This window comes from Aplysia californica, unplaced genomic scaffold (genome assembly GCF_000002075.1).
Source record: "Aplysia californica isolate F4 #8 unplaced genomic scaffold, AplCal3.0 scaffold01060, whole genome shotgun sequence".
In the NCBI taxonomy this organism is placed as follows: domain Eukaryota; kingdom Metazoa; phylum Mollusca; class Gastropoda; order Aplysiida; family Aplysiidae; genus Aplysia; species Aplysia californica.
This window is the reverse complement of record NW_004798330.1, coordinates 96,793-113,356: the sequence shown is the minus strand read 5'-3', so window position 1 is coordinate 113,356 and position 16,564 is coordinate 96,793. Positions and strand designations below refer to the sequence as shown.

The 16,564-nt window shown below is 35.5% G+C and overlaps 1 protein-coding gene across 10 annotated transcripts in view; it reads left to right on the top strand.

Moving 5' to 3' along the window:
* LOC101858982 (ATP-dependent translocase ABCB1) overlaps positions 1 to 16,564 on the top strand; it is an 81,313-nt gene that overhangs the window by 47,459 nt on the left and 17,290 nt on the right. For 9 of the 10 annotated variants that reach the window (XM_035973206.1, XM_035973208.1, XM_035973210.1 and 6 more), the window contains 7 exons: positions 908 to 929; positions 2,848 to 2,856; positions 7,027 to 7,139; positions 10,443 to 10,595; positions 11,661 to 11,762; positions 12,939 to 13,016; positions 15,147 to 15,230. In XM_035973206.1, coding sequence (XP_035829099.1) covers positions 908 to 929; positions 2,848 to 2,856; positions 7,027 to 7,139; positions 10,443 to 10,595; positions 11,661 to 11,762; positions 12,939 to 13,016; positions 15,147 to 15,230 — 561 coding nt within the window. The remainder of the gene's footprint in view (positions 1 to 907; positions 930 to 2,847; positions 2,857 to 7,026; positions 7,140 to 10,442; positions 10,596 to 11,660; positions 11,763 to 12,938; positions 13,017 to 15,146; positions 15,231 to 16,564) is intronic. The other variant, XM_035973207.1, reaches the window with a different exon arrangement.

Below are 16,564 nucleotides of genomic sequence, written 5' to 3'. Positions count from 1 at the left end.
ATCACTTAGTAGACTTAACAAAGTCAACAAATGGTTCGAAAACAGAAATCTAAGTTTTATCTTTCCATTTTATTTTCATCAAAATAATTTGTAATCTATCATTAAAGCTTCTTTTTATTTATTGAACATACTCATTCAGGCTGAGAACAGGGTGGCAGAAAGCTTTTGTAGCAAGCATGACCTCTATGAGTAGATTTTGAAAATGACTTGTCTCATATTGACTGAATATGACTCTGACAGGGACCACTATGGACAGGTTAGAAATATTAGAAAAATGTAAGGGTGTGGTGTCATGAAACAGTGACCATTAGCACAGGTGACTGCTATAGAAAGGTGACAGCTAAAGCAGGTTCAGTGGTATTTATTTCAATGCAGACAATCATCTAATTCAATTAAACGTGAAGCATTATGGTGAAATAAGGCACTTGTCAGAATAATATTTTTAAAATACCGGCATTTTTCCTCAAATATGGCAATTTGTACTGAATTTTTTTTACTGTTGGATCAACACTTTTTTCTGTCCATTTAAAAACAAATTTCTGTATGGAATTTACTGAAAATCTTAATAAAAGGCACAGAAAATGTAACTTTTTAGTTTTCAAGGACTCTCAAGCTATGGAAGTCACCAAACTTTGGTGGCCATTTTCTTGCTAACTTTAATATATGAAATCAAGCAACCCCCTGCCTCCTTCAATTGCAAATATTTTGACTTCTATTCAAGACAGATAGATAATTTTTAAATAAACAATAAACAAAGGAACAAACTTTAAGAAGATACCAATAATTCCAAATGCCAAAATATAGATGAGTGCCTGATTGTCCTTGTCGTGACCCAAATACAAAAAATCATAGAATGATTTCTCATGTTATATTGTTTTTTGGTTGTTTTTTCTCTTCTATTCCTCAGTCTAAAGGAAAAAGTGAAGAGGGTAAGAGTTGTTTTTTTTATATTTTAAATATAAATATTCTTGCGTCATGCATTTTTCCACTATATGTTTGTGTATTTAAAATAGTTTTTACAAATGTTTCAAACAAACTACAACTTGCTCTGGTGTGGTTTGGTCCTTCTTTCCTAAAAAAAAAATATGGTCCTTCTCTCTCCTCCTTTTTTGTGTTTGTTACTCTCTTGTAACACGTCTAATCTTCGGCACTTATATGACCTTATTGTGTTGTAAGTGCCGTAAAACTCTTTCTAGAACTAAACTACAACTTGTAATAAATTTCAGAACCAAAATGCAAAGACCATACCTTGTGTATTCTCATTTGCCTGTTGAGTGTGAAAAAAAAAGTCATACATTTTTGAAAATTTTAACAGCTCTGAATGTGAGGTATCTCCCCACTGGTACCCGTGTCTCCCTTTTGCCTCTATACTTTCCCATACAGGCTTTGGAAATATAATTTAGATAGTTTTAATTTTTTTGAATTGACTGTGGTCAGTGCGTATAATTTTGGGAACTTTCCAAATAACTTTCTTGCATCTTGTCTCGGTCAAAGAAGAGTGAAAATTTTGTCAACTTTGGAGAAGGCAAATTCTTTTATCAAGTGCCTAAGAAGTATCACTTCTTTGGACTTCTTTGGATACTGATTATTTTGTACGTAGAAGACAATCTATATATTTTCATGATTCAATTGAAATAACATTGCTCATAGTAGGCTATTTGTACAGCAGTCGTTTATTCTCTCAGTGCAATGCAACATGTGATATGCTATGCAAAAGTGAAGACCAAGTTATGTTCAGAACTGTCCATTTTTTTCATACCATGAATCCCTACAGCTATGAAAATAAAATGTGTGAAGAAATCCTCGAAGCAAAGTATTTAAAGTATCTAAAATTTATATAAGTATATAGAGGTTGTTTGTTGGAGCTTTTTTATATTGTGAAACTTTGATTAAGAAGTAAGATAATGATTTAAAGGAAAGTATTATATTCTTTTGTGTCATATTGATAACTAAAGTACTACAAGCCAGTTATATTTTTAAAGTATCTTTTGTAAGAAAAACCAAAATATATGCACCCTTTGCTATCCGCAAAATATGTGGGTATGATATAATATAGGGTATTTGTCTTTGTCGAGATAACAACAAATAAAAAAACAAATATCAATACAAACATCCTCATTCAGTTGTTTTTTTCGATGAATTGTTACTTTCGATTTTACTTTCGATTTGAATGTTAACCAAAAAAAGGGACGCAACTCCGGTCATCTCTAAAGAATATTCTACTTCTGGTAGTTCCTCAGAGTTGTGCACATAAAGTAGAGGCCTGGTTGACCACATGAATATTGATTTTTGAGGCTGGAATCAAAGCATTTGTGTGTTGTCAGTTATTTTTTTCCTGTTATCAGTTGTTATTTGTTGTTATCAGTCAAATGTTATCAACAACTGATAACAAAAAATAACAACTGAAAGCAACTCATACCAACAAAATAACGACAAATATCAACTCAAACGTCTGAATTTAGTTACTTTTACTTGGTTTTAAGGTAGTCAGTTGTTATTTGTTGTTATCAGTTGTTATTTGTTGTTTTCTCAACAAAGATAAATACCATATAATATATCACATTTTTATGGCACCGAAGGAAAAATTATACTCGTACTTAAGGCAATAAAAAATGTATTTTGTAACTTAACTTACACTGTACTGGTATGGGAAATAAGCACCTGAAGAGGTTTTTAGTGAATTGTAGTTGTAGCACTAATACTGAGCAAAGGAATTGTGCTTCTGGAAGTGATATTATTCATTCACCTTTTTGCCTTATCTTTTTATAAAGCTTTGCTTGAACTAGGAATTAGTTTTAATTGAGTTTGACAAATTTTGCAGTCTTTTCATTCTCTTCACCATCATAGCTACTAAAGGTGATTATGTCTTGCATCTAATTTTTCTTGTTCATGTTTGACTCCCCCTTTTCCCCCTTTGAGTTTCCCTATATAATGGGATTGATGTTCATTTAGTTTCTTCCAACTGTGACTATTGAGTTTTACTGTCGTAGTTTTGAATTTGAGTGGACTTTTGGTACTTTGAACAGTTTTGTTATATATGTTTTATTCAGTGATTTCATCATTCCAGTGATTTACTCTACTATACATTATTCCAGTTTGGAGACATAAGAAGATCCTTATTATTTGAATTAATATCACTGCGAAAGCAACCCCAGTCTGATCCATCACTCATGTGACTTAATTGAGAGGAGATATTTACTTATTATTTGCCTATACATGTGTGTCATACAATTTTTCAGGTGATTAGTTATCATTGGCTACAATGTAGGACAATTGGTCGCTTTTACGCTCAAGGGAGCTATCCCGAAAAAATGATGTTTTGAGAAAACCAAATGCAACGTTTTTGGACCCTTGCTCACTTTCTTTAAAAGACAAGGAGAGTTTTCTCTACAACCAACTAAATATACACATCAATGAAACCAAACTTCTCCTATAGGTAGGGCAATGCCCACTTTTGGTGTAGGTCAAGATTTCTGGAAACCCCCGAAATCTGGGTTAGCCCACTTGTCCTTAAAAGCGACCAATTTAAAAAAAGGTGATTTTCAAGCTTCTTAAAGACTATTTAGCAACATTTACAGTTCGTGAGAGCTCACACCTTTTTTTTAAAGCGTCTTTTATGGCAGGTCTCTGAGTCAATCCTCAGAGATTATTAAATTTCTAGATTCAGCCTGAGAGACACATTGCAACTCTGCTCACCTTTAGGCCTACACATTCCAGAACTTTTAACTAATACTTTACAGACATCTAAAGAATACAAATAGGGTAGGCCTACCAAATGATTATTTATTAGTTTATCGGGTTCACTTTTATCTGAACTCATGTAGCTTCAGTCTTTGTTGGAGATGAGCTGTTATCACTGTACTGTAGGCTGTTTTAAATTTGTAGTTTCATTTATGTGAACATTTTTTCCCTCTTGATATTCTTAGATTTTTTTTCTGATCTTGTCATGTTCTCACTAGCAGGTTTTATCAATTTTGTTCTCAGGCCTATGAAAATCTGTGTTCTTCATTTGTAAAAGTAGCATTTTTGGACCAAAAAAAGATATGTGTCACGACATGTTGGAATCAGGCGCTCATCAATTTTTGGGCGTATGAGGTAATTAGTATCATCTTAAAGCCTGTTCATTTGCCTTCCTTTTGGTGGAAAAAATATCCATCTACATAGAATAGAAGTAGAAATTAATATTTCCAATTGATGGAGGTCAGGGTCACCCGGTTTCAGAGGTAAAATTAGTAAGAAATTGGCCTCCAAACTTTGGTAACTTCCATAGCCTGAGAGTCCTTGAAAACTGAAAATTTTCATTTTTTTCCCTTTAATCACCCGCATCAGAAAAGTAAAGTGCCTTTAATCAATGTTTTTCAGTGAAATCCTCCTAAAAATGTGTTTTTAAATGGACATAAAAGGTGTTGAACCAAAACCAAACATTTTAAAAAAAATTTCCCATCAGCCAAAAATTGACGATTTCTTTGATTTAATTCTTTTGATGAGTGTCCGATTTCACCACGATGCCTCACATATGAAAACTATAACTCCTTGTAAACTTATCAGTTCTTTTTATCCATGGCTAGTTTTAGGCCTCCATTATTTGGTCATGACAACATCTCCTTTGTTCTTTTACGTTCTTTCTTCCCAAGAAGTTGCACTTGGTTTAATCATTTGCACAGTTTTATTAATTCAGCTTCAGGTATTGTCTGAGTGCCTTTTTGAGCTTATGTTTTACTTTTTATTTCTTTGGAGATTTTTTCCCCATGCTCTTCCGTTAAGATGTTAATTTTGAGACATTCAGAACTCTGCATGCATCTTTTTGCACATGCCATTCTTTCATTTACATTTTCATTAATATTTATGTCATTGTTCCATCTATTTTCAGTTCCTGAGCCATCTCACACTTTTAAAAAATTATATTTGCCCTCATCTCAAAGTCGTTTGCTTTTTGTTGTTGTTGGGCTTCCCTCTGAGGGCATGACATGCATCTCATACAGTCCTGTTACTGCCTTGAAGTATCTTGGCTGTTCTCATTATATTCACGATCAAGAATTTCTGTTCAACTGATTTACCCAAATCCACAAAGCTTCATCATAAACTCAATTAGTTTACCACTGTTTCAAAGCATATCAGTTTTACTCCCTTCCTTTGATGTTAACAAAGATAAGTCTTAATTCTGTACTTCTTAAGTGCTCAAGCTATGATGTTTTCTTTCTGACTATTCATCCCATCGATTCTTTTACCCCTGTCCATGAGATACATCATTTAATTTGTTGGCCCCTTATTTAATGTCATGAAAACAGGAAAAATTAACACTGAATATAATGATTTCTAGTATATTCAAAGTACAATTGTGTTACGACGTGGTGAATCAGGCTCTCATCAATTTTTGAGCCTGTGGAGTATTGGTATCATCTTAAAGCTTGTTCATTTGTCTTGCTTTGGATGAAAAAAATATCTCATTATCTAGAATAGAAGTCGAGATAGGTCCAAATGAAGGAGGTAGGGGTCACCTGGTTTCAGAGGTAAAATAAGTGAGAAAACAGCCACCAAAGAGGAGTAATTTCCTTAGCTTGAGAGTCCATGGAAACTGAGAGTTTACATATTTTGCCTTTAATCTACTTTTTTCAGTAAAAATCCACACAGAAATGAGGTCTTTAATGGATATGAAAGGTGTTGAGCCAAAAAACAAAAAATCTATAAAATTCACAAACTTGCGGGGAAATGCCACTTTCTTCACTTTGATTATTTTGACGAGCGCCTGATTTCACCATTCAGTGCTGAGTATGCCACATAGGTCACATCACATCACTTTGTTATTTCTCAATTTTGTAGGCTATATTAAAACATTGAAATATTGAAGAAGCAAGAAACTGGGAAAAACAAAGATCGATTTCCTTTGAAAGTTAAAATACTGGAAAGAGTCGAAGTTAAAACATGTATTTTTTATGGCTTTTTGAGTATTTCAATGAGAAGAGGGCCATGACAGCAAACAGCTGTTTCAAACTTGGTATGAGAAGTTAAAATTCATGTTTGATAATTGATCTTAAGAATTTACTATTAAATGATAATGTTTCAAGATGTCATTTATGTTTAGTAAAATACTATGTGTCATGACGCTGTGGAATCAGGCGCTTATCTATTTTTAGGCATGTGGAATTATTGGTATCATCTTAGATTTTGTTCATTTGTCTCGCTTTCGATAACAAAAATTCCCATCAGTCTTGAAGAAAAGTTGAAATATTTGTAGTTTAATGAGATGGGGGTCACATGATTTCAGACTTATAAAATTTAGTGAGAAAACGGCCGCCAAAGTTTGATGACTTCAATGGCTTGAGAGTCTTTGGAAACTGAAAATTTACTTTTTTAATGCCTTTGATGAACATTTTTCAGTAAAATCTACACAAAAAGGATTTGAGCCAAAAAACAAGAATCGATAAAAATTGCCAAACTTTCAGAAAAATGCTGGTGTCTTCGATTTCATTATTTTGATGAGTGCCTGAATTCACCATGATGCCTATTAGTAAATGACTTGAAATCTGGGATTTTATTCAAGTGTTTGTGTTTTAAAGGAGGTCATCATTCTTAATTAAGTGTGATTTTATTTTTTCTTTGATTTCTCACAAGGAGAAGTCAACTGATACAGGTTATTCTACCATATATGAATGCAATGTTTGTTGGGATTGTTGCATAATATTGCTTTTTTTAACAGTTGGATCCAATATTAATTTCAATAGGCCCAACTTCTTTTTGTCTTTATTATTGGTTTTATCTTTTAAAATCCGATGTAAGATAGTGCAATCTTTAGATAACTAAAGTTGTTCGCTTTATCATAAAGATATTTGGTTATATTATACAATATACGATGTGTATTTGGAGTTTAGACTAATCGATACTTAATCAACACCACTCGAGTCATCCTCCTTCTACAGCACATTGACAGAAAAAAATTCCACATCTGTTTTTAAAATATTAGTTGGATTTCTTTACATTCTCTTTCTAACACTATTGCTTAAAGAAGGTGACTTTTGTTTTTTTCAGATGAAGAGTTAGAAGAAATGGTTGACAAAGTGACAGAGAAACATAAACCGCAGCGAGCTGTGTCCACTGTAAAGCGACAAATGTCAGAACCAGAAGACAAGAAAGCTGAAGAGGTCAGCGCTTTGCTCTGAAATCATACCCATAATTGGACTCACACTACCACTTAATCTCATGTCCGACTGTGAGATCTGTCTTCTAAATGACCTTTGAGGATCATTCTTATTGGGTTACAGCTAGTTCTTCTTCCTCTCTGATGCCTTACAGTTCGGGCCTTGGTGCACCAGCAGTGGAATTTTAGTAGTAGTAGTTATCATGTCAGCTCCCTGTCACCACTCTGGCTGGGTGAACTTAATTTTTGACACTTTCCAACTTAAAGTTTTGTGTATCCTTGTACTTATGGTAATTATCATTTAAAGCACCCTAAGTATGAATTTCTGCCTTTAAGACTAAAAAAATGGCAGACGTTTTATCTTATTTAATTATTCTGTTAGACACACTGAAGTCAGCAATGCTAAATTGTGAATTCTTTTGGATAAGGGTGGATGAAAAAAAATTTTTTTTTAAAAATAGATTGCTTGACAAAAATTGTCAAGCTTTTAGAACATGAACGAAATAATGTAGATAGAGGTATTCACTAAAGGCCATATCTGCGCAGGTGATAGGAAGCTGTATTTCTACATCTTAATCCACCTTGCAATCAATTCACGAAGATTTATTCTAAGATCCCCCTGCACTAACAATTTTATGTGTATAAAAGTTTAGTTTTAGTAAGAGTTTTACGGCACTTGCAACACAAGAAGGTCATATAAGCGCTGAAGATTAGAGGTGTTACAAGAGAGTAACAAACAGAAAAAAGAAGGAGGGGAGATAAAGACGATAGATGTTTGATAGGAAAGAAGAAGCAAACCACACCAGAGCACCCGCCAACCACCCATGTGTATAAAAGAATTATGAAAATCCACATATTTACTCAAAGGTTTATACAAATTTACACTGTGATTTATCTATGCAAAATTTAAGTACAATTGATTCTAGTGCCAGAATAATATCTCAAGAAATCCCTTACTTTTATTAAAACTTAAATGTATAGGTTTTGTAAGTTGTCTTAAAAACAGGGGTAACATGTAGTGACTGAATTTTCAGAATAAGTTTTAGATATCCAGTAACACTGAATCAGCACCAGACTTTTAAAGCTTTTCTTCCAGTTTTTTTTACCATTTGCAGAGACTGATTATGCTCGGATATTCTCATATTCATTCTTGCCTGCGTACATTTTGGACACAAAACTAAAAAATGGAATTGGCAGGGTTTTTAAAAATATTTCTTATACAAGAAGTATGTATATAGACAGTTTTGTGTTTTTAAATGATCGCGTATCTTTCTTAGTTGTATACAGGCTGCCACCAACACAATATGATTCGTGAGCAAAAGCAGTTTCATTCTCTTTTGTGTTCCATAGTAAAGCAGGAGCCAACACTGAGCCTATTTTGACCAAAAAATGCAGATGTGCATCTTTCTTTATTACTTGACTATCACTACCTGTACAGATTCAAGATTTCTCAAGGTAAAATGCATGATACTCATAGTAAATTATACAGATTTTGGTGATATATAATAAGCCGAATTTAAACAAACAATCATTTATTCAAATGCATGTAATTAAAAAAGGGACAAATTGGGTACTCAGCGAACACTTGTATTGAACAAAAATTGTGGCACAGAAAATAACCGTTCCCACGGAGAATACATTTTGAAACATTGAGCTCTCAGTACAGTTGTATAATGGTAGGATGGGCAAAAAATCCATTCAAAAATTGACAAAAATGTTTACTTCTTAACCAACACCAGAAAAGTCACTTCAGTGCACATTAATCCCGATGACACTGAGCTGGGGAGTTTCAGCAAGCTGCAGAGTCACGTCAAATAAAAGGCACAGAATCGGGAGAAAAGTGAAGCTGCGGAGTGGAGGGATACGTACCAGGCTTGTGTCTCAGGAGCTCGCTAGTTAAGAGAAAAACCAGATTTGCAATGTCATTAACGCTTTCCAGACATAGTTTTTTGGGGGGGTCTAGACCTAACTAACTTATGGCTCGATTTGGCTACACAGGTAGTGTACAAATTAACTTTTTATAAGCATAACCATCACTCAAAACATAAGATATGATATACCAAATTGAAGGAAAATGAATGAGAATACATGCCAACATGAAACAAGGATTAATTTTGAATATAAGCATACATTACAAGGGTTAGAAATGACGATAGTAATGAGAAAAATGAATTTTGATGGAAAAAATTACATTCACCAAACATGTGAAAGTAAATCAGCATAGCTATCTTATCATCTACAGGCGAAGAGCATAATCCATAAATTTCTGAAAGCGCAGCTTTTTATTTGAAAGCAATATTCCAATTTTTATTTAAGTTAGGATATTTATACTGAGTCCGGTTACATTGTTTTGTTAATATTGCAAGACAGCAAGAACTAATTCACTCGTTTTTCCCAAAACCCATGCTTTGACAAAGTGAAACTAGATGTTTTCGTTTCCTAAAACCTTTCCAAGTTTTCAATAACAATAAAAAGTAATTATAAATGACGGATTATATTAAAACGAAACAATACTGAGGCACCCTGTCACCGTCGATATATCGGCCATGCGTCCGCAAGGGGTGTGGACTCACGCCGATATATCGGCGATACGTCCGGAAACAGTTAAGGGGTCTCAGAGAACTCTTTATAACTAATGGTAAATTATTTTAGTTAGCTTAAAAAGCATGACAAACCGCCCCCCCCCCCCCCCCCCTCTTTAAAAAAAAATTAATAGTCTCTATAATAATAAGGATAATAATAATAGGCCTAGTGATAATAATAATAGACCTAATGATAATGATGATGATAATAATAATAATAATAATAATAATAATAATATAATGATCATGATGATCAGGACCCAACAAAACAAAGATTTCAGTGAAGATTTATCAATTATTAGTAAATTAAAATAAATATACTCCTAAAATCAAGCACCTAAGCAGATGATCAGCCTCCCCCCATCCCCTTATCCTCCCTCCCTCTATGTTTACCATGAACAGAGCAAAATGAATTCACTTGCCCTGCATTTTGAAACAAAAAGTTACCAATAACTCTGTGATAGGCTTTCTAGAACAACTATGATTATCAAAGATTGAAGACAATTTATTCTTTAAATTTTTAAAGTTTATATACTTATTCATTGTTGTGTTAATATTATGGTTTTGTCCTCATACATTCTTTACCTTACTTTTCTTTTAACTGATGTTCTAGAGTTGTAGTTTTTGTTGCTGTTGTGGGATCTTAGTCAGCAGTGAGCTACCGAGTTTGTAACAGGTTCCGAGTGGTGTAAAATTCTTTCTACATTTTTTTTTCCTTGTTGAAGGAAGAGGATGAGAAACTGCCTGATGCCCCTTTCTTCCGGTTGCTCAAGATGAATGCACCAGAGTGGCACTTCATTCTATTGGCCTGCTTTGGAAGCATTATCAATGGTGGTGTCCAGCCTGCCTTTGCCGTGATTTTCAGTGAAATCCTCGAGGTAAATATTGGAAGGAAAAAAAAGGGGGTTTTTTATACGTCTTCCAAACTCCTTAGCTTTCGTGTTTTATAGGACGTGACGAGTACAAAAGGTAAAGATAATAATAATCTCTTTTTGATATGTTTGATTCAACTAGTAATGAAAGGAAAAGGATTTTTTTCCCCTGACTGAAGTTTAACCCATAGTCAAAAGGTATATCTGAACTTTCTGTAATCTTGTTACCTGTGTGTGTTTGTGTGTGTGTGTGTGTTTGTGTGTGTGTGTGTGTGTGTGTGTGTGTGTGTGTGTGTGTTTGTGTGTGTGTGTGTGTGTAATGTGAATGTGTGTGTGTGTATGTGTGTGTGTGTAATGTGAATGTGTGTTTTCTGTATATGTATGTGTTTTTGTTTCTGTGTGTGTGTGTACATTAGTGTATTTGTATCGGCTCACTAGTGTTTGTGCATGCAAGTGAAATATCCTTTAATCATGTTTTTGGTGTTGTATGTTTAAAAGTTTCAAGCACATGGCTTACTAATTCTATTTCTTGTTTATCATAAAAACTGTCATATGAGCACTTTGCCTCTTGTATTGCTTGTGTCTTGATCATATCCTCTCCAAATCTCCCAAGTGCATATTACCATATCCTAATACACGATAAATGGCAAGTAATGAAAAGGATGTTGCACTTCAGATAAAAAGCTTCTAATAGTTTTACATTTATCATCCAAAATGAAATGCTGTTCATGATATTAATTCATCGGTCTGTCTTATTGGTAAGGCAAGATGAATAAAATACTTTGACATTCTGGTCGTTTGAATAGGCTGAATATTTTTATTAATAAGTTGATGACCACTGTGCATGTACAATTTAGTATACGACAGATGTTCAAAACTTCAATTTCAAGCCCCAGTGTGTTTGCTCTTTGCTATTGTTTTGGAGCAGGCCTTGGAGTCTTACTAGTGAAAAAAGTGCTGTCTTATGGAAGACCTGTTCCATTCTAAAATGGTGTTGACCTCAAACCAAGCAGAATCAAACCTATCACTCCTATAGACATATTCTTCAGGTATTCCTTTTTTACTCCACAGGTGTTCTCAAAATCTGAGAGTGAACAAAAGAAGCAAATTCAAATGTATTGCCTGATCTTTGTTGGGCTTGGTGTGGTCAGCCTCATTACAATGTTCATACAGGTTAGTTGGAATATTTAGTAGGTATATGTTGTGGGAGAAAGGTAAAATATGTATAGGTCTGTGACAAAGTGTGTTTCATTAAGTGTAAAACTTTTAAAGAATTAATTTCTTTAACTCCCAATCTGTATCCTGTTTCAGAAAAAAGTAGATCAGGTGGAATACAAAATATCGTTTAAAAACAATAGGCATTTAAGATCCTGCTCACCAATTTCCTACAGATAAAAAAATGTAATATAGCTCAAATGCTAGATATGGTGTCTGCCAATTCGTACACTAAGGCTCAGACAGATTTATTACACATTTATTCATCCACATGGGAAGAAGGATCTATGAATCTTGAAAACTGTCATCATAACTCTGATTTTATTTCATAGTGTAAGATTTTACCAGTGTTTTAGAAAATGCCCATGTATACCACTTTTTTTCATTTAACTATGTATTGTCTAATTTGTTGTGCATTTGTGCCTGAGCTTTGTCTAGACAGGCCCTTTCTCTTCTCTCTGGCCTTTTTTAACTCCCAGTGGAGCACAGGCCATCAACAACATTACTCCAGCGAAGCCTGTCCTGAGCATCCTTTTCAATCTGTTTCCATGATGTCCCCGCTTTTTCAATTTCCGCTTGTACCGCTCGCCTCCATGTCATCTTTGGTCTTCCCTTCTTACGCTTTCCTTGTGGGTTCCACGTTAAAGCCTGCCTGATGATGCTTGTTGGGGGTCTCCTCAGGGTGTATCCAATCCATTTCCATTTCTTCACCTAGACAGGCCCTTTACGGCCTTTACCACATAACAAAGATTGACACAATTACCCAAAACATTTTTCAGCATCATTTTCATAAATTTTGAAAAGACAAAGTAATAAAGAGAAAAACAAAAAGATTATTTAATACTGCTGCATAGTTAGAATCAATAGTAGGCCTATTTGCTCACCTGTTGATCATAGCTTCTGAATAGCTAGGTGTAAATGCCAACACTTTTGCACATGTCATTGAAAATGGGGAATTATGATAGTAGGGATGGCAGCGATGATATTGAAGAGTATGATGGAAGTGATGATGATTTCCGGGGTGTCTACGAAATAATTAAATCATTTTATATATATCGAGCTTTTTTTCAGCTATAATCTTTACATTATAAAGATTTTGAAAGGCCTTGTGTATTTGTGTATTTGCTAACTCAGGGTTATTTCTTTGGAAAATCTGGAGAGAAACTGACTACCAGACTCAGGAACAACACATTCCAGTCCATGCTCAGACAGGTGAGACCACAATCTTGTGAGCAGTTGTGATTATCTTGTCTTCCAATCTGAAATTGTTTACACACTGGAAAATCCAACTTTTTGGTACAATAAAAATGAGCAAATCAGCTTCCTAGAACTCTGAACACCTTCATGTGCTTTCAGCTCTTCATACTAATTAGTCTGACACGTTTTTCATGCCCTTGAAACTCTTCAGATGTTGATGATGTATGCATTTTGCTGCCCAGCATAGCTGGTCATCTTTTCAGAGTTTCAAATGGTTATACTTTTACTTCATTTCTCTGGGGTGCTAGGCAGCTAAGGGCTATCTCGTTTATTTGTAGACCAAATTTCACCACATTTTTTACATATAACAAACATAGTGTGGATTCCTTCAAATTTGCAATAGACCTTTGGAAAAAAAGTTTCCTTGCCATGGAAAAAATGGCCACATGGATTTTGTTGATGTTTCTTATACAGTTAATATCTCACTTATTCTCAATGGAAATGGGTTTTTATTTACATGCGTGTTAAGACACAATAGCTTTACAAAATTGTCAGGAATTTTTCCTAAATGAATTTGAAACTTTTTAATGAGTGTTTTTTCTCTCGAAGTAATATTCATAGCTACAAAAAATCAGTGAAAGTTCACACTCCAGACACACCAACAAAAATCTATTTCACATACAGTCGAACCTGTGTTAGACGGAATCGCAAGGGGGCCGGAAAAAAAGCTTTATCTTAGACAATTGCCCCCTTAGACAGGGGCATTGGAAGGAGATAGAAATGGGGGGGGGGGGGGGGGGGGTTCAGAGGCCCAGTCTGTTGGATCAAGGGTGGCTTGTCTAGTCGGCAAGCAGTGATCAGAACTTCATATCTTCCAAGTGCTTTCCTGGCCCCTCTGATAATGGCATGTGCCTGTCCTATTTATTCCTTGCCACCAGTGCTTGCATTTCATAGGAACCCAGTTTGACCTATTTAAAACAGAAACGTTTGAACTTCTCCTTTGCTTCCACCTTTAGTCCCTCCCACCCATTGGTGTAATAAGCACAGTGAATCAATGCCACCCCTCCTGTGCAAGTAACAACCATCCAGGAAGTCAGGCATCGGTCAAACTTATTTCGCATCTTTGACCTCTGGTTACCCATGAAAGTTTCCATGCTGGAGCACGCCTCAAGCATTTTCACAGGCACTGGTGAGATTTCACACCCACACTACCCTTACCATCTGCACTACTGAAGGCTCACATGGATAGAATAACATCTACCCCCAAATTGCACCCCTACTCCCCTTCCTCTCATGATGGAATGGCGTAAAGGTTAGAGCCAATGAAACCGAACTTGATAGTTTTGTTTCAAATCAGGACTGCATGGGCATAGTATTTTCCATCTTTGGCAGATTAAAACTCTCTGGAGGATAGAGGAATTTCTCTTTCCATTTCCGCATTAGACAGGTTTCAGTTTTATTCAGGTAAATTAAGGAATCAATCAAGGTGGAAGCAGGGAGATTCTGTTCTGACTGGTTTCCGTCTTACACAGGTTTCCCTTAAGGCAGGTTCAAATGTATTGTAAATTCAACATCAATTCTATCATGTTACATCTTCTTGTCACTCTATGAATTTAATGAATATTGGATGAAATTTGATAAAGCTGTTTTTTAAATTATATAGAAAAACAAGATTTTAAGAAAAAGAACTATAACCCTTTGCAGTCACACAGCCAGCAGTACGAAATACTCTTTCTGGTCACCCAGCTAAGAGAGTGACTGAACAGACTTCTTGGGCTTGTGCGCTAGGTGACCAGAACGGATAATTTTCACCGTCGTATTATGGCGCCAAGGGACAACAGAGTGATAAAGGGAAAAAAAGAGGATGAGGTGGTAACTTAAATGCCTGATATGTGACAAAGTAAGGGTTTAGGAGGTTGTCATGTGGTGAAATATTTGTAAGAGACGCTGAAGAAGCCCAAAATGCCCACATTTCAAAATAAATTATTTTGACCCAAATCTGAACATTTCAGTGTTGTTTATTACCGCACACTTCCTTCAAATATTCCTTGTTGTGAAAGGCCCCATCTGTATCTTTCTTTGCATATATCAAAAACAGTAAAACAGAGAGAATGTAATTATAACCTGCCTCTCTTATCTTTGTAGGACATTGCCTGGTATGATGATCACAAGAACAGTGTTGGGGCCCTGACCACCCGGCTAGCAACAGATGCATCTCTTGTCCAGGGGGTAAGAAACCACTGAGGGGTCTCATTTATGCAAGCATATAAGGAGCTTTGGTTTTTGGCTGGCTACTGTTTAAATAAGATTTCATCAGTTTGAGATGGTTTTTGCTGATTCTGAACAGCATGATGAAGGTCAAAGGATATTAGAATTAACTTTGTAGATCTCAATTGAATTTCTTATAAAAACCTGCTTTGTTAAATTGATTTTTTTTGTCTGTGAAAAGGAACAGACCTTAGAACAGAACATATCCAGCTCAGTTCCTCTTAATAAGAATAAAACCAGAACTTTCCCAAACGTTTCATTTGTGGGATTATGGGTATGAGACTTTCAATCATCACCTATTCCACTGCACTGCCTAAGTGACATCAGAACTATATTTCTCTCTCGAAACCTAATACTGACAACACACTCTATGGAACAGTACAGCAACTGCAACAAACCTGCACCTATAACTACATGGCAGTGGACAGAAGGGCAAGAGCCCAGCAGTTGTTGGATTGATAACAACAACTACAATAGGAATAACAACAACAACATCAACAACAACAACATCAACAACAACAACATTGTCTGTGAATTATTCACTCTTATGAAATAACGACCATAGTTAGGGTTTAAATGGTATAATAATAAATAGCATTTGTATAGCGCATATCCTCGCTCAACAGCAGGCTCTATGCGCTTTACACTACAGTGGAAACCATATATAACAGGCCCGGTAATAACAGGGATCCGGTAATAACAGGGATTTTTTAAATCTCCGTTTTTTCCTACTCTTTGTCTCTATTAAAAGTTATCGGCAATAACAGGGCCCCATCGGAGTCCAACAAGTTATAGCAGGGACAAAGGCTGGTTAACAATGTGTAAAAAGTAAGAGAGAGAGAGAGAGAGGCAGAGAGAGAGAGAGAGAGAGAGAGAGAGAGATGGAGCAAGCCCACGCAAGCCATGCCACTGCAAGTACACACAGCTCGTGAAGCGAGAGAGGGCTGCAGTGTGCTGCAAACCTCGATCTAGCCCGAAACCTAGCAACACGCAACGCGTAATGTGTCTCCAATGATGTCAAGTGCACGAGAAACTGCCTTTCAATTGACAAAAAATACGAAATAATCCAGGCTGTTGACAAAAAGCAAGCTCCACTGGCAGAGATTTGTCGTTACTTCGACATTCCACAAGGGTCGATTCACACCGTTATCAAGGATAGAGCGAAGATAGTGATAACATACTCCAATGGAAAGTTTGCTCTGGATCGAAAGAAGATGGGACTACCCGATGCAGATGCTGTGGACCAAGCTCTTCTGGTGTGGTTTAAGGAGGCAAGGAGAAAGTTAGTGGAAAAA